Source organism: Melanerpes formicivorus, unplaced genomic scaffold (assembly GCF_026170545.1).
Source record: "Melanerpes formicivorus ecotype bairdi unplaced genomic scaffold, bMelFor1.0.p_v2 SCAF_241, whole genome shotgun sequence".
In the NCBI taxonomy this organism is placed as follows: domain Eukaryota; kingdom Metazoa; phylum Chordata; class Aves; order Piciformes; family Picidae; genus Melanerpes; species Melanerpes formicivorus.
This window is the reverse complement of record NW_027142593.1, coordinates 230891-257735: the sequence shown is the minus strand read 5'-3', so window position 1 is coordinate 257735 and position 26845 is coordinate 230891. Positions and strand designations below refer to the sequence as shown.

The 26845-nt window shown below is 50.2% G+C and overlaps 1 protein-coding gene across 2 annotated transcripts; it reads right to left on the bottom strand.

Moving 5' to 3' along the window:
• Window positions 1-705: 705 nt before the first annotated feature.
• Window positions 706-26108, bottom strand: LOC137458378 (gastrula zinc finger protein XlCGF26.1-like). Of its 2 annotated transcripts, XM_068169892.1 has the most exons (3): window positions 25989-26108; window positions 8487-8576; window positions 706-2020 (listed from the first exon to the last, which is right to left on the bottom strand). In XM_068169892.1, the coding sequence occupies exon 3, from the start codon at window positions 2015-2017 to the stop codon at window positions 878-880; it is 1140 nt and encodes a 379-aa protein (XP_068025993.1). In that variant the 5' UTR covers window positions 2018-2020; window positions 8487-8576; window positions 25989-26108; the 3' UTR covers window positions 706-877. The 2 variants fall into 2 exon arrangements, 1 of the variants encoding a protein (XP_068025993.1); XR_010991723.1 differs by lacking the exons at window positions 706-2020; window positions 8487-8576 and adding an exon at window positions 11973-15876.
• Window positions 26109-26845: the final 737 nt, after the last annotated feature.

Here is a 26845-nt window from a genome sequence, read left to right as displayed (position 1 = left end):
TTTTTTTTGTTCCTCTGTGTGTTATTTTTCCCTCACTTCTGCTTTGGGGGGGGGGAACAGGCAGCTTAACCTCTTCTCAGCTCTTCAACCTGTTCCAGCCCCAGAGTGGAAAGCCAACAGAAGCTTTCTGAGTTCTTCCAAAGATCTCCATAAGCTTCTCCCTATACCCTCCAAAGATCCCAAGAGTCAGTCCTAGGACCATCCAAATCCCAAACACCTAAGATCGCCTGAAAGCCCCCGCAGAATGCCTCTGAGATGCTCCTCAAGACTCCTCTGAGAACCTCATTTCCCCCTCCCTCAACTGGGCACACAGCTCCACCCCATCCCTTGGGAGCAAATGCCCCCAAAATTCAGGCATTGAGGCAGGGATATCTTAACCCCCTCAGGTGGCTCAGTTGGTAGTGCATCAGACCCTTAATGGGAAGGTTGTGAGTTCAAGCCTGCAGTGGGTAGTAGTGTCCTCCCTACTCTAGTCACGAGGTCTGTGGTGACAGGTTGGACTTGATGATCTTTGAGGTCCCTTCCAACCTTAGGAATACTGAATACTGAAATAAAAGCAAACAGACAGGATTTGGGTAACTTTTAGGTTTTATTGACACAATTGGTCAATGGACAGAGGATTTCTTACCCCAGGGAGACACAAAGCATTGGGGAAGAACCAGACAGACCCTGGCAAAGCCCTGCCCAGCTCCACTGGGAGCTCCAGCTGTGCTGACTCAGCACTGTAATTGTTCTCATTAGTAATAATTGGTGTTCAGAAGGGCAAGAGGTGTTTGTTGCTGCTGGTGTCCCCAGTCCCTGAGAAGTGCAAAGGAAAAAGGGATGATTTTGGTGCTGGAAAGGCCCTCTCAGAGGGGTCAGGATTACCCAATCGATTCTAGGTGGTTTTATGCCTCCCCTCCAGTGCAGGCAGCTCTCTGGTGTGGGTGCAGTGGTGCTTCTTGAGGGAACCCCTCCGGGTGAAGCACTTCCCGCAGTCAGCACAGGTGAACGGTTTCTCACCGGTGTGGGTGCGGCGGTGGCAACTGAGATTTTGCCTATAGCTAAAGCTCTTCCCACAGTGAGCACAGGTGAAAGGTTTCTCACCAGTATGAGTGCGGCGGTGATGAAAGAGATTGTCCCTGCGGTTGAAGCTCTTGCCACAGTCAGAACAGGTGAAAGACTTCTCACCCGTGTGGGTTTGGTGGTGGTGAATGAGAGTGCTCCTATGGCTGAAGGCCTTGCCGCACTCAGCACAACTGAATGATTTCTCACCAGTGTGCACAGGACGGTGCTGTGTTAGGTGAGACTTCCGGGTGAAGCTCTTGCCGCAGTCAGCACAGCTGTACGGCTTCTCACCACTGTGGATGAGTTGGTGCTGGATGAATTCATTGCTCCTGGTGAAGCTCTTGCCACATGCAGCACAGGGGAACAGATGCTCTCCAGTGTGGATGCGGCGATGGATGGTGAGAGTGGAGACGGTCTTGAACCTCTTGCCGCAGTCCCTGCAGGGCAAGGACTTCTCAGTGATGTGCACACTGAGGTGCTGAGCGAGAGAAGACTTGTGAGTGAAGGTCTTGCCACACTCTGAGCTGTATGGCCTCTGAGTGGTGTGGGTGCAGCAATGCTGGATATGCTCAGAGCTCTTGCTGAACCTCTTGCCACAGTCACCACAGATGAAGTGCCGGGGACCAGGGTAGGGGCAGTGGTGCTTCACCTGCTCTGAGCCAGGTGGGAAGCTCTGCCCACACTCAGGGCACTGATTCAGCTGCCTGGGTGGCACAGAGGGACCTGCTCTGGCTTTATCCTCCTCTGCAAATTCCTTTTCCTCCACTTCCTGGTCACATTCATCTTCATGGTTATCCTCCTCTCCATACTCATCGTCATCATAGTCATCATTCTCCTCAGCATTACCATCCTCCCTCTTGTCCTCTTTCTCCTCCTTCTCTCCCTTCAGGCTGAACTTTGGCTGCTCCAACTTGATCTCTGGGTGCTGCTTCTCCTCCCAGCTTTTGTCTGGGTCCTTCTGTAAGGCCATACTCTGGCAGGAACGGGTTACAGCAGTGAGATTTGGAACATGGAAGCACCTGAGCCCAGGATCAGAAAACCTCAGATCCTGCCTGGGTCATGACACTCCCTGACTCCCAACACCCAGCTGGAGGAAAGAATGCAGAGGGGACCTCAAACTTACAGTTTCTGCCACAGTGTGGGCTCAGACCTCTAATACCTGTACTGAGACCCCAGGTTCCTGTGATCAGTGCCCTGAGGTACCCTGGGACTTACAAGTGGTCTTCTGTTGTCGGACAAGAGGGGACATGGGTCCCAGGAACACCTGCAATTCAGGCCTTGAAGAATTCTCTGTTGATAATATACTGGCAGAGAGGAGATGTGAGAAAGTGCTGATTGCTTGGTATGCTGAAGTCCAGCTGCCCCAGAGATGGGAGGCAAGCAAGATAAGGAGGAGGCGAGATCTGGGAAAGAGAGCAATTAGGCCGGATGGAAGAATTCCACAGAGTTGTGAAAACAATGATGTAACCTTTTAGAGAGCAACCAATAGTATGTTGCCAAGTGGGCATAATTATAGCAAACTGTATATAAGATGTGTCTGATGCTCAATAAAGTGGAATCCGCTGATCAAATTGGTCGTTAAAGCGGCCCCCTTCTTGCAGTAAGTGGCGCTCGAACACGGGACCCTAATGAAGACAAACGTTAGGGTTTAAGAAGTTCTTCGGGACGTTGGGAGATTCGCAGTAAGCCGGGAGGCAAGAAGAAGGCCGGCCCGGGATAGCAGTACCGGAGGCTGCAAGAAAAGGGAAGACAGCCTTGAAGCCGAAGACGCTGTAGAGCCGGAAACTGCTTAAACGAGGACTGTGCGCACAGGTATTAACGTTTAAATACGGACATGGATAGGCAGGCAGCGTATGATTTATTTATATGCTTTTTAGAAAAGCGACAGTGTAAGTTAAATTTTACAAAGGAGTTGGTGCCGCTGTTAAGCTATGCAGAAGAGTTAGGATATTTTAAGGACCCAAATGAGGTGTTTGAAAGATTGCAGTGGAAAAAGTCTGGACAGGACTTGTGGCTGCATGGCTTAGATGATGAAAAACGAGCAAAGGAGTGTGGAAAATGGTGGAAGATGGTTATGACAGCATTGGATCAGCATCGTGCTGAGCAAGTGGCAGCTTATCAAGCCAGGGTACGATTAGATTGTACGGACCCAAATGGAGCAAGTGTTACACATGCTGGGTTGCCTTTGTCAGAAGAGGTTCAGGATTATTTAAGAAAGGAGAAGGCTGCGTGTGTAAAAGGGTTAGGTGGCAGAGTCGAATTACAATCTGTAACACAGGACTCTGCTGAGGAGCCTTCCCCGTATCTTTTAGCTGAGCAAATTGTACAGGAGAAGAAAGTAGGTGAGGGAGAGGAGACAAACAGGGCGATAGATCCTGGAGGTAGTGTTAAAGATCATGCAAGAAAGCACACAGAGTATTGGCGAAAGGTTGCAGAACACTTAAATGCCGAAGGAGATCAGGAAGGGCTTAGCCGGCTGGCTGCTTCACATCAAGCTTTTCCAGTGATGTATACACAGGTCCCTGGGGAGCAAAATGTTTTTCAGGCTGATGTAACCCAATTGCCATGGAAATTGTTATCTCAATTAAGACAGACTGCGAGTCAATTTGGGGTTCAATCTGAACCAGCTAGACAGATGATTGATTTTATTTATATGAACTATAATATGTTACCTAGAGATTCTTATAATGTTATGAAGCTGATCCTAACAGCATCTCAATTTATGACATTTTTGAATGAGTGGGAACACCTAGCTAGACAATCAGCTGGAGTACAAAGACAGCAAAACGACCCACTATTTGATGTAACAGTAGATCAGTTGTGTGGAACGGGACAGTATGAGAGACCAGAGTTACAGGCACTTTTACAGCCGCCTGTTTTGCAAGCATCAGCCCAGATAGTAAGGAGGGCTTTTGACAAGCAGAAGGATGGAAATGCAAATCCTCACTATATGGGAATTAAGCAAGGTAGACAGGAACCTCTTGGTGAATTTGTAGATAAGTTGCTTGCCGCACTTAGAGCAGCAAGCGTAGGAGAAGGTATCCGAGAGGCAATTTTAAGGCAGTGTTTAATGCAGAATGGGAACCAGCAGACACAGCAGCTTATTACATCAGCAGATCCTAGATGGACAGTAGCCGAATTGTTGCAGAGGGCTCAGGACTTGCCAAGCAATCCGATGGCCATGCTGACGGAGGTGATTGATAAGGGATTACAAAAACAGGCTGAGGTGTTGTCAATGACAATGACAAAACAGCTTGAGCATAGTCAACAGGTTATGGCAGCCTTAGTACCTTTGCGCACAGACTCGAAAGGGCAAGGCCGACCCTATAAGCAGTCATCAGACGAAATACAGTGTCATCGAAAAGCGTAAGGCGGAGATATCTTCTAAAGTAATGCCTGGACTTTTGGCCCATAGATCCGCTTTAGGGCATTTCCCTAGCGGAGATAGTTATTTTGATGAAGCTTGTTGGAGAGAATACAGGAACAAGTTGTGGGACTTGGTTATAGATGGTCATAAAACTGCTGTAAAGCTGCAAAAGTCGTGGCGAGAATGCATGAACTGTGTTAAAACCTACGAACTGAAACAGCGAATGGCTGCTGCAGTTAGAGCAACTTTGTCAGGACGAGATGCAGCGCCAGGTGTATCTGAGTTGCAGCTGAAAGATGTGTCTGAGAACTGTCGACCGATCGACCGGGGCCGCCCCCGATACATCTTGCGGCGACCACACCGCGTTTACCAGCCGTCACCACTGCCGTTTGCACATAGCGGGGAACCTTCCTCTGACATCGCCAGCGACGGCTCGGACTCGGAAGATAACACCGGCAGCGAGGAATTCAAACAGCGCCGACTTTGCTTTACGGCCCCTCTTAGAAAAAATGGCGCGCTTGGAGGCTCGCGGTTACAGCATTCCTGCCACCGCACTCCTCCCGCGAGCCCTGCCGGCCCCCGCGGATACCGACGGCTCCGACCAAGGCGGTACCGGCTGACGCACCACCGACACCGACAGCACCGACAGTAGCAGCGGAGCAGCTGCCACGGCAGCAGCCCCCACCCCTTTCCCCCGCAGCGGCTTTAGCCGCACTACTCTGTTTTGATTTAAAGCAACAGTACTCATTTTGTCATTTCTGATTGTAACGTCTTTCAGAGATTTGTTATTTAGAGTTTTGTTAAGTTTTTCTAATAAGCATAATGAATAAGTAAGCATTTGGTATTTATAAGTACTTAGTACATAGTAATTGCAGTAAGGTGTATGCACTTAGTTAAGAGTTCAAATTGTAAGATTTTCTTTTGGTTCGAACCTTCTTAGTTGTCTGCCTAGGCATTTCAAAGGAGCTCCATGTAATATAGTTAAGGAATGTATAAACAGGTTTTAATTTTGGAAAGTGTTTTTTAGTTAATGTAACAATTTTATTTCTTTTTAGACACTGATTTGATGGATTAATTTTAACATAGTTTTTTAAGGTTTTAAGGATTTTTAGTATTAGCATAAGTTAAGGTTTGTAGTAAATAGGTATTAATTTTAACAACTATTCCTTCACTAATGTGCAGAAGAACCAAGACTGAGAGGAAACAGCATTTCCCATGAAGTCGAACATCGATCACAATAACTGTTATGATAATCTGGGGTCAAAAGCATCAATCAAAAAAAAAAAAAAAAAAAAAAAAAAAAAAAAATTTGTCCTGAATGCTGAATTTGAAAATAGGCAGTTTGGGCTGGTAAATACAGAAAACCTATTTTGTGGTGAGAAAAAGGATTTAAATCCCCATGGAAAATTATTGAAAGGGATTGGCATAAGTGGGAAATAAAGACTAGAGAAATTTTAGTTGGGAAATATCAGGAATAATTAAAAGGATTAGTAAAAGGAAAAGTAAGAGACATAAGATTTTGAAGGAAGAGGAATTGAAATAACAAAAGCACAATGGGAAATGGTAAACAAACTAACCAAGGAAATAGAGAAGAGACTCCAAATGGAATTTTGAAGTGGGTTAAGGAGTTAAAAAATCTGTAGGGCTCCTGAAGAATGTAACTGCTGCCGAGAAGAAAATACACCCGGCTGCTGGTTGCACCCCAGCAGGCCGAGGAGGCAGAGTTCACATATACTTGGTGGAGCCTAATTTTGATCCTAACCCTATTTGTACATAAGTAGTCCAATCGAAATCAAAAACCACGTTCCCATGTGTGGAATCTTGATCAGACCGGAGAGAAAAGACTTGAACTTGAAAAAGCAATGGTAAATTTTTCTGCTACAGTTGAAATCATGGTAAATGCAAGCACAGATGCAATAAAAGCGCAGCAAATTGAAATCAATAGTCTCTCGAAAATGTCTACTCAGAATAGATTAGCTTTGGATTTTTTATATGTTAAGGAAGGGGGTGTATGTGTAGTCATACATGTAAGTTGTTGTAGTTATGTTAATCTAGATAAACGAGTGAAAACAGATTTACAGGCGATTGTAAACCACAATCAGATATTACATCAGATTTCTTTAGATGATACTTCTTGTGGATTTAAAGAAATGTGGGATAAATTAACTTTCTGGTTACCAAATCTAAATTGGCTTAAACATTTGTTTGTAATATTGTTGGAATAATTGTAATATTACTATGCATAATACTCTGCAATTGTTGTTACAAAATACTAAGACCTTTAAGTAAGATTGTTTATGCCAATAAGTTACAAGCAAATGGTTATGATCAGAATGTGATCAGAACAGATGAACTTAATTATGATCCAATTAAGAAGGTTCTGAAATATCTGGAAATTTTAACACAAATCAATGGTGACCAAAAAAAAAAAAAAAAAAAAAAAAAAAAAAAAAAAAAAAAGGGGGAATTGTGATGAATCTACTGGTGATTCGTGTTAAAATTGTAAGACTTAGAGTGCACTGGGATTAAGGGTCAGGATCTTGTGAGGCCTGTTTAGAGGATAAAGAGAAAGAAACCTATCTTGCAGACTTGCAAGGACACTGTCTGGTTAATTGGAGACATCACGGCTGAGAAGGAGCTGTCTTAAAGATAAACATTCAGAACTGGGAATTTGTTTTCTTCAGATAAGAAGCCTGCACAATTGAGCATGTGTGAAAGTGGATGCTCTGACCCTTACCACACTGAATGTAGGGAGAAGGGATTTGACCACCTATTCTAAGACTATCATATGCCTCCCTTCTATTTAGCATAAGTTTGCTTATGTAGATGATGAAACTATATAAGATGAAGAAAACTATTGTAAGGTTGCTTTTTGGGTGAAGTTGGTACCAATAAGAGATCAGTATTACTAGGATGACCAAAAACACATTATTATGGGTAATTTTATATTGGGCAAAGCAATGAAGCTCTTTTGCTCTTGCTGATTGCCTGCAAGTTTTCTGTCTGTGAAGCTAGAGCCTGGCCAGATCTACCTTTACAGATTAAAGAAATCTTGCTACCATTAAACAAATTATGATTTTTGACCATCCTAGAGAAAATAAAGATGCAACATAACAGGTAATAATGAATTGATTGAACTTTTTCAGACATGTCTGATAGGGATACCCAGACTTAATGTAAATATGTTTGTTAATTATAGTAGTAAGTTTTAAGGTTCTTAGGTATTATTGTACTCATTTTGATTATTGTTAAACTTGTTTATAATTGTATTATGCAAAGTGTTCAAAGAATAACTTCCAAGGCCTTACTTGCACAAAAGAAAAACGGGGGAATTGTTGTCGGACAAGAGGGGACATGGGTCCCAGGAACACCTGCAATTCAGGCCTTGAAGAATTCTCTGTTGATAATATACTGGCAGAGAGGAGATGTGAGAAAGTGCTGATTGCTTGGTATGCTGAAGTCCAGCTGCCCCAGAGATGGGAGGCAAGCAAGATAAGGAGGAGGCGAGATCTGGGAAAGAGAGCAATTAGGCCGGATGGAAGAATTCCACAGAGTTGTGAAAACAATGATGTAACCTTTTAGAGAGCAACCAATAGTATGTTGCCAAGTGGGCATAATTATAGCAAACTGTATATAAGATGTGTCTGATGCTCAATAAAGTGGAATCCGCTGATCAAATTGGTCGTTAAAGCGGCCCCCTTCTTGCAGTAGTCTTCTCCCACTCTCCTCGAGCCTGGTGGCATTGGCAGGGTGGTTCCTGGCCCAGGCCCTGTCCTTTGATCTCTCCTGGCTCAGGCAATGGAGGCAGCAGCACTGAACAATGAAAGACCAAACCACCTCCAACGTTATCCCACCACCCTCCACGTCCCAAGCCCAAACATCACCTCCTGCCACACACCTGATCCCCACAAACCTGGGGAGTTTCCAAACTCTAACACCTGATGTGCCTCAGAGCCCCTGGAGCAGTGAAATGTGGTGGGTAGGAGGAGGTGCAGGAGGCTGGAAGGTGCCCTGGAACTCTAGGATTCTGGGGGGCTGGGGTCCTGCCGTTGCCCCATTCTGGATTTCTTACCTGCTGGGCTGATCCAAGGGGCAGATCTGCAAACTCTGCTCTTCCACAGCACACAGGGGCAGGGATGATGGAGAGAGAGGGACACAACTCCTGCCACAGAGAAGCAAAGGGCTCAGAGGGGAGCACTGACCTGCAAGGGATGGCTCAGCACTGCCCAGGACCAGGCAGCACAGCTCAGCCTTGCTGGGGGCAGCTCCCAAGCCCAGCAGCACAGCCACAGCACACAGCCAGGACTGATCAAGATGGGAGGGCTCAACAAGTGCAGACTCAGCTCCTTGCCCAGCACACAGCCCCCAGCACACAGCTGCAGGCCAGCACCACAACACAGCTGCCTCCACACAGCCTCTCCCAGGCCTTGCCTAAAGCTTTCTCCCATTGGCTGCCCAGGCCTCTGCTGCCTGCAGCTGCATTTGACAGCAGATCATGCTCTGGCCACAGCTCTTGTCCCTGGCCCTGCCCCCAACACCCCCACTCTGTGCTCAGCTCTGCCCTGAACACACCTCTCTGCTGGCCACTCCCCAAGAGCAGATCACAGCAGCCCTCAGGACACACACAAAGGGAGCTTCATGATCTCTGGAGGTACAGCAAAGGGGGAAGGGACTTGGGCAGCTTCTTGCTAAACCTCTTCAGCCCTCACTGGGATGCTGGAGGAGTCTCTGGCTCCTGCCCAAACCTCACACCTCCAGCACCCTTCACACGCCTGCAGCCTGAAGAGACTCACTGGAAAGGGTTTGGCTTCCTTCTCTCCCTGACCATTTCTCTCAGCTTGCTCTTTGCAGTTCCCTGGAGCTGCCACTCCACATCCCCAAGAGAAAATGAGGTTGGATGGGAGGGCACAGTGCTCATGGGCTGCTGTTCATCTCCCAGCTGACACAGGCAGAGCTGCAGCACAATTCACTCCTTTCAGCTCCTCAAATGCTGCCAGATTCTGCCATTCCCTGCACACACATTTGCCACCTGGGCCCTGGATCCTCTCCCCTTTTTGGGGGGACAAGGCCTAATTCCTGCCTGACCATTCCCAGGCCCTTCCCTCATTCCCAGCCCATCCATGGCCCTGCTGCCTTGGCTGTCCCATGGCCCTGTGTCCCCCACCTCCACTGCTACTGCAGCTGAGGCTGAGGAAGCATCTAAGGAACTGGGCTGGAAGCAGCAGCACAAGAATGGAAGGGGCCTGAGACTAAAGGCTGGGATCAGCTGGAGGGCTGAAAGAACAGCACCTAGCCAAGGGGGGGTTACAGATGAGAGCTGGGGAGGGACCATGCAGACAACTCATGCAGCAGCTATGGCTGGGCTGTGTGGCTAGGAGCCCTGAGGGCCTACTTGGGCTGTGCTGGATGTCAGGAGCGGTCAGGGGACTGTCCTGAGCCAGGCAGGGTTTGGGGCTTGGAGCTTCTGGGGTCAGCTGCTGCCAGCACCATTGGAGGTAGGAGCCAGGCAGAGCCACACAGCTGCTGAACTAAGCCCTCCCACCCCCTGCAGCCTTCACCCTCCATCTCTCCATCCATTGCTCCAGCTCCACTCACTTGCTGCCCTCTCAGAGTCCCCAGGGTCCTACAACGTCACCCGGGCTGATCTACACAGCCAGCAGGGCCCAACAGAAGCCCCTGGACATGAGATGATGGAGGAGAATCCCTGTGGTGGGTGGAAGGCACTGAGATGTCTTACACCAGAGAGTAGAGACCTCCAGAAGGGACAGCAGAGTCCAGAGGGACACCACAAAGTGTGTTGTTGGGGTTTGTTTTGAGTAAGAGGGGACATGGGTCCCAGGAACACCTGTGCAATTCAGGCCTTGAAGAATTCTCTGTTGATAATATAGTGGCAGAGTAGGAGATGTGAGAAAGTGCTGATTGCTTGGTATGCTGAAACCCAGCTGCCCCTGAGATGGGAGGCAAGCAAGATAAGGAGGAGGCGAGATCTGGGAAAGAGAGCAATTAGGCCGGATAGAAGAATTCCACAGAGTTGTGAAAACAATGATGTAACCTTTTAGAGAGCAACCAATAGTATGTTGCCAAGTGGGCATAATTATAGCAAACTGTATATAAGATGTGTCTGATGCTCAATAAAGTGGAATCCGCTGATCAAATTGGTCGAATAAGCGGCCCCCTTCTTGCAGTAAGTGGCGCTCGAACACGGGACCCTAATGAAGACAAACGTTAGGGTTTAAGAAGTTCTTCGGGACGTTGGGAGATTCGTAGTAAGCCGGGAGGCAAGAAGACGGCCGGCCCGGGATAGCAGTACCGGAGGCTGCAAGAAAAGGGAAGACAGCCTTGAAGCCGAAGACGCTGTAGAGCCGGAAACTGCTTAAACGAGGACTGTGCGCACAGGTATTAACGTTTAAATACGGTTATGGATAGGCAGGCAGCGTATGATTTATTTATATGCTTTTTAGAAAAGCGACAGTGTAAGTTAAATTTTACAAAGGAGTTGGTGCCGCTGTTAAGCTATGCAGAAGAGTTAGGATATTTTAAGGACCCAAATGAGGTGTTTGAAAGATTGCAGTGGAAAAAGTTTGGACAAGACTTGTGGCTGCATGGCTTAGATGATGAAAAACGAGCAAAGGAGTGTGGAAAATGGTGGAAGATGGTTATGACAGCATTGGATCAGCATCGTGCTGAGCAAATGGCAGCTTATCAAGCCAGGGTACGATTAGATTATACGGACCCAAATGGAGCAAGTGTTACACATGCTGGGTTGCCTTTGTCAGAAGTTCAGGATTATTTAAGAAAGGAGAAGGCTGCGTGTGTAAAAGGGCTAGGTGGCAGAGTTGAATTACAATCTGTAACACAGGACTCTGCTGAGGAGCCTTCCCCGTCTCTTTTAGCTGAGCAAATTGTACAGGAGAAGAAAGTAGGTGAGGGAGAGGAGACAAACAGGGCGGTAGATCCTGGAGGTGGCGTTAAAGATCATGCAAGAAAGCACACAGAGTATTGGCGAAAGGTTGCAGAGCACTTAAACGCCGAAGGAGATCAGGAAGGGTTTAGCCGGCTGGCTGTTTCACATCAAGCTTTTCCAGTGATGTACACACAGGTCCCTGGGGAGCAGAATGTTGTCCAGGCTGATGTAACCCAATTGCCATGGAAATTGTTATCTCAATTACGACAGACTGCGAGTCAGTTTGGGATTCAATCTGAGCCAGCTAGACAGATGATTGATTTTATTTACATGAACTATAATATGTTACCTACAGATTCTCATAATGTTATGAAGCTGATCCTAACAGCATCTCAATTTATGACATTTTTGAATGAGTGGGAACACCTAGCTAGACAATCAGCTGGAGTACAAAGACAGCAAAACGACCCACTATTTGATGTAACAGTAGATCAGTTGTGTGGAACGGGACAGTATGAGAGACCAGAGTTACAGGCACTTTTACAGCCGCCTGTTTTGCAAGCATCAGCCCAGATAGTAAGGAGGGCTTTTGACAAGCAGAAGGATGGAAATGCAAATCCTCACTATATGGGAATTAAGCAAGGTAGACAGGAACCTCTTGGTGAATTTGTGGATAAGTTGCTTGCCGCACTTAGAGCAGCAAGCGTAGGAGAAGGTATCCGAGAGGCAATTTTAAGGCAGTGTTTAATGCAGAATGGGAACCAGCAGACGCAGCAGCTTATTACATCAGCAGATCCTAGATGGACGGTAGCCGAATTGTTGCAGAGGGCTCAGGACTTGCCAAGCAATCCGATGGCCATGTTGACAGAGGTGATTGGTAAGGGATTACAAAAACAGGCTGAGGCATTGTCAATGACAATGACAAAACAGTTTGAGCATAGTCAGCAGGTTATGGCAGCCTTAGTACCTTTGCGCACAGACTCGAAAGGGCAAGGCCGACCCTATAAGCAGTCATCAGATGAAATACAGTGTCATCGTTGTGGCAAAATGGGACATGTGCGGAGAAAATGTAAAATTCGCTCCGTGTGGTGCCAGAAATGCCAGTCCGACAATCACAACACGGTGGTCTGTCGGAGATCGGGAAACTCCCAGCGGAGCGCGAAAGGCCGCCGCGCTATGACACAAATGGTGACCGGCTCCGAGGGAGGCAACAACAGCAGCCACAGCTCCGACCAGCCACAGGAGGGAGCCTCGGCTTGGACCTGGCGACCGCAGTAGATGTGACACTAACCAGCAAAGAGCCGCAAAGAGTGGCAACAGGGGTTTTTGGACCTATCATGATTAATGGACAGCCGTGTGGGTGTTTATTGATTGGAAGATCGTCAGCCTCTATGGCTGGAATTATTGTATTAACAGGACTGATTGATGCAGACTTTACTGGAGAGATTCAGATTATGATACAGACAATATTTCCGCCTCTTGTTGTCCCATCACAAAGTAAAATAGCACAATTGATTCCATTGCCCCACCTGGCAGCAGGATTGCAGCCCTATAATCGCCAGAGTAGAGGAGATGGGGGTTTTGGATCCTCCACGGCTCCTTTGACTCTTTTCACCGCAGCTATGGACGAAAGGACACAGATAAAAGCACAAGTTGCTTACGGTGACGAAACAATACGTCTTATGGCACTGATGGACACGGGAGCTGATGTGTCGGTAATATCACATTCTTGTTGGCCATCTATGTGGCCTACAACTACTGCAACGGCCTCGTTGGCAGGTGTTGGAGGTGTAAAAGTAGCAGCAACTTCGCCCCCATTACGGGTGACTTGTGATGGGACAACAATGACTGTGGTTTGTTCTGTTTTGCCCTTGCCCTCACCTGTACAAATGCTGCTGGGCAGAGATATTTTGGGTCAACTAGGTGCTGTCTTAACGACAAAAAACGTACAGTAGCGGTCACTGCATGGACTTTCCCGATTGCATTACAATGGCATAATGACAATGCCGTATGGATCGAGCAATGGCCGCTTAAGGAGGAAAGTCTTCGAGCTGCCCACCAGTTGGTTAAAAAACAATTACAACAAGGGCATTTAAAGTGTTCCACTAGCCCATGGAACACTCCTATTTTTGTGATCAAGAAAAAATCTGGGAAATACCGGCTTTTACATGACTTGTGAGCCATCAATAAACAAATATGGGCCATGGGCGCTTTACAACCCGGTTTACCATGTGCATCCATGTTACCAGCCACTTGGAGTTTATTGGTGATTGATTTAAAGGACTGTTTTTTCACCATTAAGTTACACCCACAGGATACTTGTCGATTTGCTTTCACCTTACCATCGATCAATCGACAGGCACCAGCAGCACGATATGAATGGCTGGTGTTACCACAAGGAATGAAAAATCCGCCGACCCTGTGTCAATTATATGTTGCAGCAGCATTACAACCATTGCGCACAGCATGGCCTGACACAATCATATATCACTATATGGACGATATTTTGTTATGCCAGCAACAACAGTTTAGTAACCAACAAATGCAACAACTGCAACAAAGTCTAGAAGCTATGGGCCTATTTATAGCCACAGAAAAGATTCAAAAGACAATGCCTATCAAATATTTAGGGTGGACAATAACGGAACAACAGATTAGCCCACAAAAGTTGCAATTGCACACAGAATTTAAAAAATTAAATGACATACAAAAATTTATGGGAGATATCCAGTGGTTGAGACCTGTGACAGGCATTACTAATGACATGTTGGAACCCTTAAAGCCCTTATTGAAAGGTATTGACCCTGCACAACCAGTTGTGGTATCGACTGATCAACATGATGCAATCCAACAAATTGTTCAACATATTACTAAAGGTTGTGTATCCCGCCGTGATCCTGATGTACCCATAGATGTTACTATACTTCTGGGACGACAACACTTAGTGGGTGCTCTCACTCAAGATTTAAAGAAAACGGGGGAGAGTACTAGGGTTTTGGAATGGATATTTCCGCCTCTGCAACCAAAGAGAACAATACAACAAAAAATTTTAATTTTAGCGGATCTGACAAAGACATGTTGTCTCAGATTGTGTAGCATCTCTGGTTGTGAACCAAGTACCATTTATGTCCCTCTGAAAAAGGAGGACTTAGAATGATTTTTGGGAAACTGTGATGACCTGGCAGCGGCTTGTCTTGCCAATGGAGCAGACATTGTGGCAGCACCACTGAAAAACAAGGTGTTGAACTGGATGTGTAATTATGAATGGATACAGAAACCAAAATTTAGGGAACAGCCAATTAAAAATGCATTAACAGTATTTACAGATGCTGGCAAGAAGTCGATGACAGCGGTAGCAACATGGGAAGAAGAAGGCACATGGAGACAGCAAGTGCTGCCTGCGGAGAAGGGTGACTCTCTACAGACTCTAGAGCTTAAGGCTGTGGTTTGGGTGTTGCGAAACTGGATAAAGCAGCCTGTTAATGTGGTTTCGGACTCGATGTATGTTGTGGGGCTTGTTGCGAGAATTGAGGACTCGACAATCAAAAGAGTTGCCAATGAGAGACTGTGGGAACTGTTATCGGAATTAAGAAGGGTCGTTAAGTTGAGGGCTGAAGAGTATAGCATCATACATATTCGAAGCCATAAGTTTACCCACGGTTTAGGAGAGGGGAATCCAAGAGCAGATAGACTGGTATCTGTGACAGCACCAGTACCAAGATTTATTAGAGCCCGAGAGTCACATGGAATGTTTCATCAGAATGTGAAAGGTTTGGTGAGAGGTTTTCAAATACCTTATGCTGAGGCTAAAGCTATTGTGCAAGCATGTCCAATTTGTAGTCACATAAATAGAGGACTGGGTCTTGGTGTAGGAGTAAATCCCAGAGGTTTGACAAGCAATGAAATATGGCAAATGGATGTTACTCATGTACCTGAATTTGGCAGGCAGAGGTATGTACATGTAACCATAGATACCTTTAGCCATATGATGTGGGCTTCAGCACTAACAGGAGAAAAAGCAAAGGATGTTAGAAAACATCTGATAGCATGTTTTGCCATAATGGGAGTTCCACAAACCATTAAGACAGATAATGGGCCGGCATATGTTAGTAAGAGTTTACAGGAATTTATGCAGTTATGGGACATCAAGCACATTACAGGGATTCCCCATTCTCCAACGGGACAGGCAGTGATAGAAAGAGCAAATCAGACATTAAAACAGTATTTACAAAAGCACAAGGAAGGAGAACCCTCTTCTTGGGTAAATAGGGTGTTGTTTGTGTTGAATCATCTGTGTATCTTTGGATCTGAGGACATACCACCAGTAGTAAAACACCAGCAGCAAGGGGGTTTAAGGTCTATACAGATGAAAGTACTTTATAGGGACCAACAAACAGGGCAGTGGTTAGGACCCGTAGATGTGTTGTTTATTGGTAGAGGTTATTTTTGTGTGTCCACAGCAGAAGGACCTCGTTGGATCCCGAGTCGGTGGATAAGACCAGCCCCAGTAACGGCAGACAATACGATAACGCCCAGTGACGGTAGACAATACAACGACCTGAAAGATGAAGAGGGCAATCATTGTGCTGATAATGGAACTGATAGGATGTGCTGCGATTTATGATATAAATCCTAGAACTAACATGTGGGTGACCTGGGCCAATATGACAGGACAATCAGAGTTTTGTCTATCACTACAGTCAGCTGGGGATCCTTTTAGGACATGCTTAATAGGAATGCCAGGATATGTTAAGAATCAATTTGCAGCATATTCTACAGGGGTTTGTCTAAAGGCTGATAAGGAATCTGAATGTACAGCGAAATTAGTACAAGGCTTAAATACCGCATTGTCTTGGCCCCCTCAAGAGTTGGAGTTATTAGGAGCAATGAAAGTTAAAAATGAGTCTCAGACGTGTGTGTATTTTGGGGGGTTTTATGAGCAACGCAAAAAATTGGAGGGCCAAGCTAATCTGTATTTAACCGCGTTTGGTAATGTACAATCAAGGGATCAGTTTAATCAGATGTTGCAGCAAGCTACAAGCAAGGCTTTTGCACAATATGTTAAATCATTATCAAGTAAAGGCTGGATGGACTTGACACCCAAAGAGTTAGCAGACTAAAATGCTATTGGGGATTTTTGTGGGTTTAGTCAAAGTAAACCACTAGGAGCATATGGGATTAATGGCAAACAGTCCTTATGGAACAACAATACGGCAAAGGCATTACCACCAGGCATATTTTTGATATGTGGAGCACGAGCTTGGCAGGGAGTTCCTGCTAACATATTTGGGGGACCATGTTACTTAGGCCGTTTGACCTTAATGGCTCCGAGCTATCGGCAATGGTTGAACGTTAGCCAAGAAAAACGGACAAAAAGAAGCTTAAAAACCTTAGGTAAAAATTGTAAGGATGAAGTGGAATTATGGTCCAAGCCAGCAAACGCGTTTGCATCGATATTAGCGCCAGGAGTTGCTGCTGCGCAAGCATTAAGACAGATAGAAAAATTAGCTTGTTGGTCTGTCAAGCAAGCCAACGTCACGAATATTGTATTGCAGGAATTACTGATGGACCCAGATAGCATGAGGCATGCATTATTGCAAAATAGAGCAGCTATAGATTTTTTGCTTTTAGCCCAAGGGCATGGTTACGAAGATGTAGAAGGTATGTGTTGCTTTAATTTGTCGGATCATAGTTTGTCAATCCATAAGGAAATAGATTGGTTAAAAGAACATACCAAAAAGATCAAACAAGATGATAATATAATTGATATGTGGTTAAAGGCATTATTGGGTTCTTGGGCGGGTATATTCCTGCCGATTATTAAGGAAGCTGTTAGAATATTGATTATTGTGGTAATTGTTATTATTGTTGTTAAGATTGTTTATAATTGTATTATGAATAGGATTAATAAGTTATCAGGAAGCTTTGTAGTTGTTAAAGAAAACGGGGGAATTATTGTGGAGAAATGGATCGCTCAGAAAGGTCTCGATACAGCAACAGACTTCTCAGAACATGACCTGCAGAAGCATCGAACCCGTGCTCAGACTACCAGAGACTTGATTGAACTAGTGTAACCCTGAAAGCTGAGAATAACCCTTGAGTTGTTTACGACCCTGAGAGCTCTGGAGAGCCCCGAAGAACTGATAAGCAGAAACTTGTGATCAGCTGTGTCAGGATGTGTAAACTGCAAGAGGAGGAGTCGACGCCAGTTATGTGCCAGTAAGATAATGGCTAGTAGGCATAATTAGCTGAAGTTGTACTTAAGCTTGTCTGACGCTCTAATAAGCAAGAGAGAGAGAGAGTATCCCGTAGCAAAAAAAAAAAAAAAAAAAAAAAAAAAAAAGGGGGAGTTTTTAATGGTACCAATAAAAGAATTACTAGGATGAGCAAAAACACATTATTGTGGGTAATTTTTAGATTGAGCAAAGCAATGAAGCTCTTTTGCTCTTGCTGATTGCCTGCAAGTTTTCTGTCTGTGAAGCTAGAGCCTGGCCAGATCTACCTTTACAGATTAAAGAAATCTTGCTACCCTTAAACAAATTATGATTTTTGACCATCCTAGAGAAAATAAAGATGCAACATAACAGGTAATAATGAATTGATTGAACTTTTTCAGACGTGTCTGATAGGGATACCCAGTCTTAATGTAAATATGTTTGTTAATTATAGTAGTAAGTTTTAAGGTTCTTAAGTATTATTGTACTCATTTTGATTATTGTTAAACTTGTTTATAATTGTATTATGCAAAGAGTTCAAAGAATAACTTCCAAGGCCTTACTTGCACAAAAGAAAAACGGGGGAATTGTTGTTGGGGTTTGTTTTGAGTAAGAGGGGACATGGGTCCCAGGAACACCTGTGCAATTCAGGCCTTGAAGAATTCTCTGTTGATAATATAGTGGCAGAGTAGGAGATGTGAGAAAGTGCTGATTGCTTGGCATGCTGAAACCCAGCTGCCCCTGAGATGGGAGGCAAGCAAGATAAGGAGGAGGCGAGATCTGGGAAAGAGAGCAATTAGGCCGGATAGAAGAATTCCACAGAGTTGTGAAAACAATGATGTAACCCTTTAGAGAGCAACCAATAGTATGTTGCCAAGTGGGCATAATTATAGCAAACTGTATATAAGATGTGTCTGATGCTCAATAAAGTTGGAATCCGCTGATCAAATTGGTCGAATAAGCGGCCCCCTTCTTGCAGTAAAAGTGTCATCTATCTTAGCTCATTCCCACAAGGCCTGCACCCACTCTCTACAAAGGAACAGCACAGGCTCTCCAACCTCCTTTGCCCTTCCTCTCTGCTCCCAGCAACATCTTCTGGGATCTCTCTCTGCAGAGGAGCTTTGAGGCCTTGGCAATGATGCCAGCTGCGGCCTGCAGCAGCCTGGCTCACCTGGGAGCTGCCTACCAGACTGTAACTGCAGCTCTTGGGTATGGGGGGAGGAGGGGCAGAGAGGCATGGGGGAGGGGGAAGGCATTTGGGGTTCTGGCCTGCTTTGGTGGAGCTCTGGAGGAAGCTTTGGCCTAGGGAGGTTGCTTGGCTCCCGTGGCCCAGGCGCACTATGGATTGTTGTGGATTTGATGCTTTGCACTGTAGGATGCAGCTCTGAACAGCACAGCCATGGAAACTGCCCAATTCTGTCCAACCCTCTGGGCATAGCTTGGCATCAACTCCTTTCACAAGGCTCAAAGAGAGCCTCTCTGCTTCCTGAAACCTAAGACAATGCCCTGTAGAACAAGTTGGAGGAGCTCAAGGGGATGAGCTGCAGAGGGGGCCCAGGGCAACCTCCTGAGCTTCAACAAGAGCAAGGGCAGGGTCCTGCCCCTGGCCTGGCACAATCCTCACAATCAGGACAGGCTGGGGGAGAAGGGGATAGGAAGCAGCCCTGCAGAAAAGGACTGGGGGCTGCTGCTGGACAAGAAGCTGGACAGGAACAGACAGCGGGAGCCTGCAGCCCACAAGGCCAAGGGCAGCCTGGGCTGCACCAAAAGCAGCAGGGCCACAGATGGACAGAGGCCATCCTGGCACTTGGCTCTGCTCTGCTGAGACTTCACCTGCAGCACTGCAGCCAGCTCTGGAGCCCTCAACACAGGAAGGACATGGACCTGATGGAGAGGGCCCAGAGGAGGGAAACAAAAATGATCAGGGGCTTGGAGCAGCTCTACTACCAGGACAGGCTGAGGGAGCTGGGGGTGATCAGCCTGGAGAGGAGAAGAGAAGGCTCTGGGGAGTGTTAAGAGTGACCTTCTGGTACCTGAAGGGGGCTACAAGAAGGCTGCAGAGAGACTGTTTGCAAAGCCTGCAGGGACAGCACCAGAGGCAATGGCTTCAAACTAGAGCAGAGCAGATTGAGATTGGAGGTGAGGAACAAGTTCTGCACCAGGAGGCTGCTGGAACACTGCAACAGGTTGCTCAGGGGGGGGCTTGAGGTCCCAGCCCTGCAGAGGTTCAAGGTGAGGCTGGACAGGGCTCTGGGCAACCTGAGCTAGTGCAGGATGTCCCTGCTGACTGCAGAGGGGCTTGGACTGCAGCACCTTTGCAGCTCCCTCCCAACCCAAACTACTCCAGGATTCTAGGAGTCTAAGTGCAGCTTCCAGGGAGAGGAGGAAAAAGATGAGGCAGAGGAGGACAAGGAAGAGGACAAGGAGGAGGAGAACCAAAATCCCTTCCTAACTCCTCCAAACCTCTGCCAAATTCCTGGAAAGCTCTTCCAGCTCTGCAGAGTTCATTCTGAAGAGAGCTGAGGGAGTTGCTAGGCTCAGGGATGTCTTGCACACTCTGCACAAATGCTCCAGAAGCTTTCCAAGTGCCCTCAAAACCAGCAGCACAGCTCTGCTGCCACACAATGCCAGGCTGCAAGGGACCCCAAGGCTCAGCTGCTCCAACCTTGCCAGCTGACACTGGACTGGAAAGGAGCTGGCCCAGCCCCCTGCCAAGCTGAGCCTTCCAACTCTGCCCTGCAGGGGAATCCACCACTGCCCTGGGGAGATGATTCCAATGGCTGACTGGCAGGGAAAAGCTTTTGCCTCTGCAGGGCACTGTGCCACTTCAGCTCAACTCTTGCAGCAGCTCTTTGAGATCTGCCTTTGGAGCACCACAAACTCTGAAGCACTGCAGTGCAAAGCAGCTCAGCTTCAACTTCCAACTGGCTGAACTCTCTCATTTTAAATTCAAGGCAGGGGCCAAGCTCACACCCAGCTGAGTAGCTCACACCCAGCTCCTAAACTCAGAACCACTTCCCAAGCTCAGAACCACATCCTAATCTCAGAGCCAGCCCCCAAGCTCAGGCTGAGATCAACAGTGCAGAACCAGATCCCAAGCTCAGATGCAGCCCCCAGGCTCAGAACAACATTGCAAGGTCAGAAGTAGCCCTCAAGATCCAATCCAGCCTCCAAGCTCAGACTCAGATCAAAATGCAGACCCAGATCCCAAGCTCAGACACAGCTACCAACCTCAAGAAAATCGCTCAGAAGCAGCACCCAAGCTCAGACCCACCTCCAAAGTTCACAGCCAGCCCCCAAGCTCACAAGCAGATGAGAAGTGCAGAACCAGATCCCAAGCTCAGATGCAGCTACCAAGCTAAAGAACCAGCAAATAATGTCAGAGCCAGACCCCAAGCTCTAGAACCAGATCCCAAGCTCAAACCCAGAAGTGCAGAACCAGCTCCCAAGCTCAGAGTCAGATCAAAGGTGCAGAGCCAGCCCCTAAGCTCAGAGAGAGATCAAAAGTGCAGAACCAGATCCCAAGCTCAAGAATCAGAACCATTTCCCAAGTTCAGACCCAGCTCCCATGTTCAGAAGCAGCTCCAAAGCTCAGACCAAGCCCTCAAGCTCAGACTCAGATGCCACATTCAGAAGTAGCTCCCAAGCTCAGGCCCAGCCCCAAGCTCACAGACAGATCAGAAGTGCAGAACCAGACCCAAAGCTCAGATGCAGACAGCAAGCTCAAGAATCAGCCACTAAGCTCGGAGCCAGCCCCCAGGCCTGCAGCCAGATCCCAATGCAGACCCAGATCCCAAGCTCAGATGCAGCTCCCAAGCTAAGAACCAGCAAACAACCTCAAACCCAGGCCCCAGGCTCAGAGCCAGTTTCACAACTTTGCTTATTTCAGGTTCCCTTCATTGCACTTCTGCTAAGTGTCCAAATTGAAACACTCAGAGAATGCTTTGCCCTGGAGGGGACCCCAAAGATCAGACAGCTCCAACCCCCTGCCATGCCCACACTCACCTTCCACCACACCAGGCTGCTCAAGCCCTCATCCAACCTCACCCTCAGCACCTCCAGGGAGGGGGCAGCCAGCACCTCCCTGGCCAACCTGCTCCAGGCTCTCACCACCCCCACTCCAAACTATTTCCTCCCAAGCTCCACTCCAAATCTGCCCTCCTCAACCTTCAATCCACTCCCCCTCAGCCCATCACTCCCAGCCCCTCACAAAAGTCCCTCCCCAGCTCTCCTGCAGCCCCCAGCAGCTGCCACAAGGCTGCTCCAACCTCTCCCCACAGCCTTATCCTCTCCACCCTCCATAGAGACAACTCTCACAGCCAACCCCCACAGGGGAGATGCCACAGCCCTCCCACCACCCCCATGGCCTCCTACACACCCCCTCCAACAGCTCAACCTCCTGCCCCTCTTGGGGGCACCACAGCTGCACACAGCACTCCAGCTGGCAGCACACAATGCTGCCAGCACAAAATGCTGCCAGCACAAAAACCATTGCAGCAAAAGCCTCAACCTGTGCTCAGCTGCCAAACCAAAGGGACCTCAACTTGGCCACAAGAGAAAGGACCAAACTGAGCCAAGACACTGATCCAACACCCAAGGCTGCACAAAACAACCAGCAACAGCTTCCAGCAACAGCACACCTGCAGCTGGGCTGCAAAGCTCTGCAGAAGAAAACCACTCCAGAAGGGCTCCAGGGCCCCAGGGATTGCAAAGCCCAGGCTCTCACTCTCCTCCTGCACAAGGAAAGCTTCACTTGCCCACAAGAAGCCAAACACTTCCCCACACCAATCCATCCACACCACTTGACTTTCAACCTCCTTCAAGCCCTTGCCTGGCAGCACCACTTCCTCAGCCCACAGCTCCAGCAACACCACAAGGCCTTGAAGGCTCTCCTGCACTCCACACCTCTCAGACACACCCATACCCCTTGGCCACCCACAACCCAACAAGCTTTCTGCTCACCACTTCTCTTCCCAAGCCTCACCTCCCTTGGGCCCTCTCAGCACACCACCAACTAACCCCAAAAGGCTCCAGCTGACAGCACTGCTTGCAAGAATCCCAGGCACTTCCAAGGGCAGACTATGAGCCCAGAGGCAAAACCCAAACCTTTCCCCTCTCCACAGGACTCTCTCCCATTTCCCATTCTTCCCAGCACCTCCAGCACCTAAGAGGCATTTGCTCTAGGGCAGCTTCCTCACACAGCCACACAATTGCCTGGCCTGCAAAAGACCTCTCTCAGCACTGAGGCCAACTGCCAGCCCCAACACCACCAGGGACACCAAACCATGGCCCCATGGCCACACCTTGCTGCAACACCTCCAGCCATGGCCACTCCACTGCCTCCCTGGGCAGCCTCTGCCAGGCCCTGACCACTCTGGCACCAAACTCATTCCTCCTCCTCTCCAACCTAAGCCTCCCCTGCCACAATTTCAGGACACTTCCTCTCCTACCACCTGAGACTAGGCACAAGAGCCCAACCCCCACCTCACTGCAACCTCCTTGCAGGGAGCTCTAGAAGCCAAGAGGTCTCCCCTCAGCCTCCTCTTCTCCACACTAAACACTCACAGCTCCCTCACCTGCTCCTCTCAGCCCTGCTCTCCAGACCCTTCCCCACCTTTCTTGCCCTTCTCTGCACCTGCTCCAGACCCTCAAAGTCCGTGGAGTCAGGGGCCAAAACTGACCCCAGCATTCCAGGGGTGGCCTCCCCAGGGCCCAGGACAGGAGGACAATCCCTGCCCTGGCCCTGCTGGACACAGCACTGCTGAGACTTGCAGAGCACTGCAATTGCTTTGCTCACTTGCAGCAATCATTTCCTTCCCTTCCCAGCTCATTGCACAGCAAAGAGCAGCAAGGGAATTGCTTTGTCTTCTGCTGAAGCTCCTCCAAGGAAGCTGCAGGACTTCTCACCACCAAAACCATCAAGAACAGGCTGCCCCCAGCCCAAGCCAAACCTTTCAGTCCAAGTCAATGCACTTCCTCAGCCACAAGCAGACACTCAACAGCTCAGCCTCATTTGGTTGCCTGCCAGCAAGCATTTCCCCAGAGGCAGAGCAGCTGCAGCACAGCAGTCTGCTTCTGACCATGCTTCCTGCCAGCACAGCTGACAAAAGCTCTGCACAGCTCTCAGCCTGCAGCCACACAGCAAAAGCTCCTCCTGCCCTGAGCCTTCCTGTGCTCAGGAGGCCTGCAGAGAAACTGAGAACCACTCTGCAACCCTCCAGGGAAAATTTGTGCCTCAAGAGATTGCAGAGCACAGAGGCCTTGGAGGGGTGCTCTGGGCAGGGGGGCTGTGGGTTTGGGGTGATTCTGACACCTCCTTAACCTCTCTGCCCAGCTCTGCAGAAGGCCCAGCACCAGGGGCAGGCATTGTGCTGCCAGCCCAAGGGCTGAGGCAGGAGCACCCCTGGCTGCTGGCCCAGCACAGTCAGATGCAGGCACTGGCAGTCTGGTGGGGGATAAAGCCCTGAACCCCCCAAACAGCCTCCCCCAACTACCTGTGCGATCCCAGGCAGCCCATGCTGCACCCTGCCACAAGCAGGAGGAGCCCAAAATGCCCCCAGGGAAACCAAAACAGCAGACTGAGAGCTAAAATGCCTCCCTGGCACCCTCAGTTACCTCCCTGCACCCCAAAGCTCTCCCAAAGGAACCAACAAGGGTCCCCAACACCCAGGCAGCAGGAAAGGACTCCCCCACCCCCAAGGGACCCAGCACTGGGGGGTGTGGGGGGGGTGTAGAGGGATTCTGGGGGGCTGGGCCCATGGCAGTGCCATTTGGGACCCTGCCTGACCTGGGGGCAAAGAAGACTTGGGGGGCAGCAACATTTGGGGACCCTCCTGTTCTTCCCTCCCCACTCCAGCTGGGCACTCCTCCAGTGCCACCCAAGCTGGGGACCCCACTTCCCTGGGGGTACCCCCCCCACCTCCTGGCCTCTTCTCACCAGTAGCCTTTCTCTCCAAATGGGGGCTCCTGCCCAGGAGGCCACCCCAGCCCCAAGCCCTGGGCTCACAGACAAGGCCAGGCCAGGCTCTGAGGTGCTCTATGGCCAAGCCAAGCTGAGTCCAGCACCAAGCCACTGCTGGACCCCCCTGGACTCTTCCTTGGACCCCCCCAGCAAGGGCAGCGCTCAAGGAGGTGTCCTGCAGCTTGTGCACGGATGAGAGCAGCTGAGGAGAGAGGGGAGAAGGCAAAGAGAGGGCAGAGAATGACCAGCAGAGAGCTCAGCACCACCCCAGGCTCCCATCCAGGCTGCCAAGGCGCTGCTGGGCACCCACCGGGCTTAGCTGGGGGCAGGGCACCACTGCCAGCTGCAAGTAGCCAAAGGGGCAAGCTGGGCACACTGGGCACAGAGGCTTAGCTTCCTGAGGGCAGGGACAAAAGGCAGAGCCCAGCTGGGGGACACAGAGAGGCCTGCAGAGAGATGGACACAGCCCTGTGCCCGAGGGCAGGCAGAGGAACCCCTGGCACAAGGGCACAGCAGAGCCCCACAGGAAGGGGCTGGGGGGCACAGAGGCCTTGGATGCCACCACCCCCAGCACAGCCAAACCGCCCCACAGCTGACACCAGCCCCAGGCGCTCCCAAGCTCAGGCTCAGCACAGCACCCACGCCTGACACCCCCACGGCACCCAGCACACAGCCTGCCCACAGCTCCCCCCCGCGCCTGGCCCTCAGCCCAGCCGCTGCCCTTCAGCACAGCAGCCGCCCGGCACCTGCCAGCACAAAGCCTCCAAACCCCCAGGGCTCCCCCACACACCCCCACAGCAGCCTCTGCTGCAAGCCACACCCCACGCTCACCACCACCTCTCCTGCACACAGCAGCCCCCACAGCGCCGCTGCCACCTCAGCTCTGCTGCCAGCCCAGCCCCCAGCACAGGGACACAGGGACACAGGGCCAGGGACAGCCCCTGCAGCCCACCAATGGCTCCGCCTGCAACACAGCAGCAGCCAAAAGGGGCCTGCAGCTGCCCCCACCAGGGGGAGGCAGCAGCACAGCACCACAAGGAACCCCCAAACACACCCACCCCGACCCAGCCCCACACACAGCTCCACACAACCGCACCCACCCCCTCGCACCACCCCACCACTCCCCACTCCAAGCCTCACCACCCCGACCCACACCACACCCACACACAGCCTCCCCCACCACCACCAACTCCTACCACCAAACCCACACAGCCCCACGGGCTCCTCACCAGCCCCTCACACGCCCCTCTCGGACCCCAAGCCCCCACCCAACCTCACACACGCCCCCACAACTCCACAGCCCCCAACAACCACCCCCCCACAGCCCCACCCACACCAGCCCCACACCTCACCGAGCCCTCCTCAAGCCCAGCTCCACGACACAGCCCTCAGCCGCACCGCATCCCAATGCCAACCCCATGAGCCGCTCCCCCAAGCCCCAAGGGATCCCCACCCCAGTAGCCCCCACTCTGCCCCGCGCCTGCTCACACCTACCCCACAGCCCAGGCCAAAGGGACGCACAGCAGCAGGAAGAGGAAGGACGAAGAGCTCGGAGTAGAGGCAGCTGCCGACTGCCGTCCCCTGCAGCCTCCTGGCAGCCTGGGCGAGCAGAGAGCGATGCAATGGAGGCCCCGAACCGCCCACGTTGCAGCCCAGCCCAGGCGGGGGCTGGGGCCGCAGAGGAAGCCCCGCCCACGGCCGGGCAGCCTTAGCCAATCAGAGGCGGCGGGAGCGCGGCAGCTCCTCCCCCTGGGCGCTGCCGAGGCACAGCCAGGAGCTGCCCCTGCCGGCCGCGGCCGCCATTGTTGCTGCCCCGTGGGGAGCGGCAGCGGGGCCGGAGCGCGGGAGAAGTGCCGGAGGTGCTGGCGGGCGAGCGGCAGCTGCCGGCTGGTGAGCTGCGGCGGGGCGGGCGGGGCTGGGGGGGCCGGGGAGCGCTGAGGGCGGCGGCAGCGCAGCGGGGAAGGCTCTGGCTGCGTGGGGCTGCCGGGGGCGTGTGTGGAGTTGGGGGTCGGGAGGGGCGCGGGGGGCAGGGGGCTCCGTGGGGCTGGGGCAGGCTTGGGGAGTGAGAGGAATTGTTCTGTTTGGCTTGGGCCAGGGGCAGGGGGGTGCCGGCGGTGCTGGGGGCCGCGGGGTTGGCTCCTGAAGCTCTTGGCTGTTTGCAGTCTGTGCTGTGCAGGATGTGCATTGGGACAGCAATGGGGGGGGGCGGTGAGGTGTCAGAGAGCGGCCGGGAGGGACGGGGTCCAGAGTGCAACTCTCATCCCAGCCCTGCTGCCCGCACTCAGCACCAGGCGGGGCTGGCACTGGCACTGGGGGTGGAGCACAGCCCTGGGAGGAGAGGCTGAGGGAGC

Coding starts and splice junctions, on each gene's coding strand:
- LOC137458378 (XM_068169892.1), bottom strand. CDS start 2,017: ATGGCCTTACAGAAGGACCCAGACAAAAGCTGGGAGGAGAAGCAGCAC.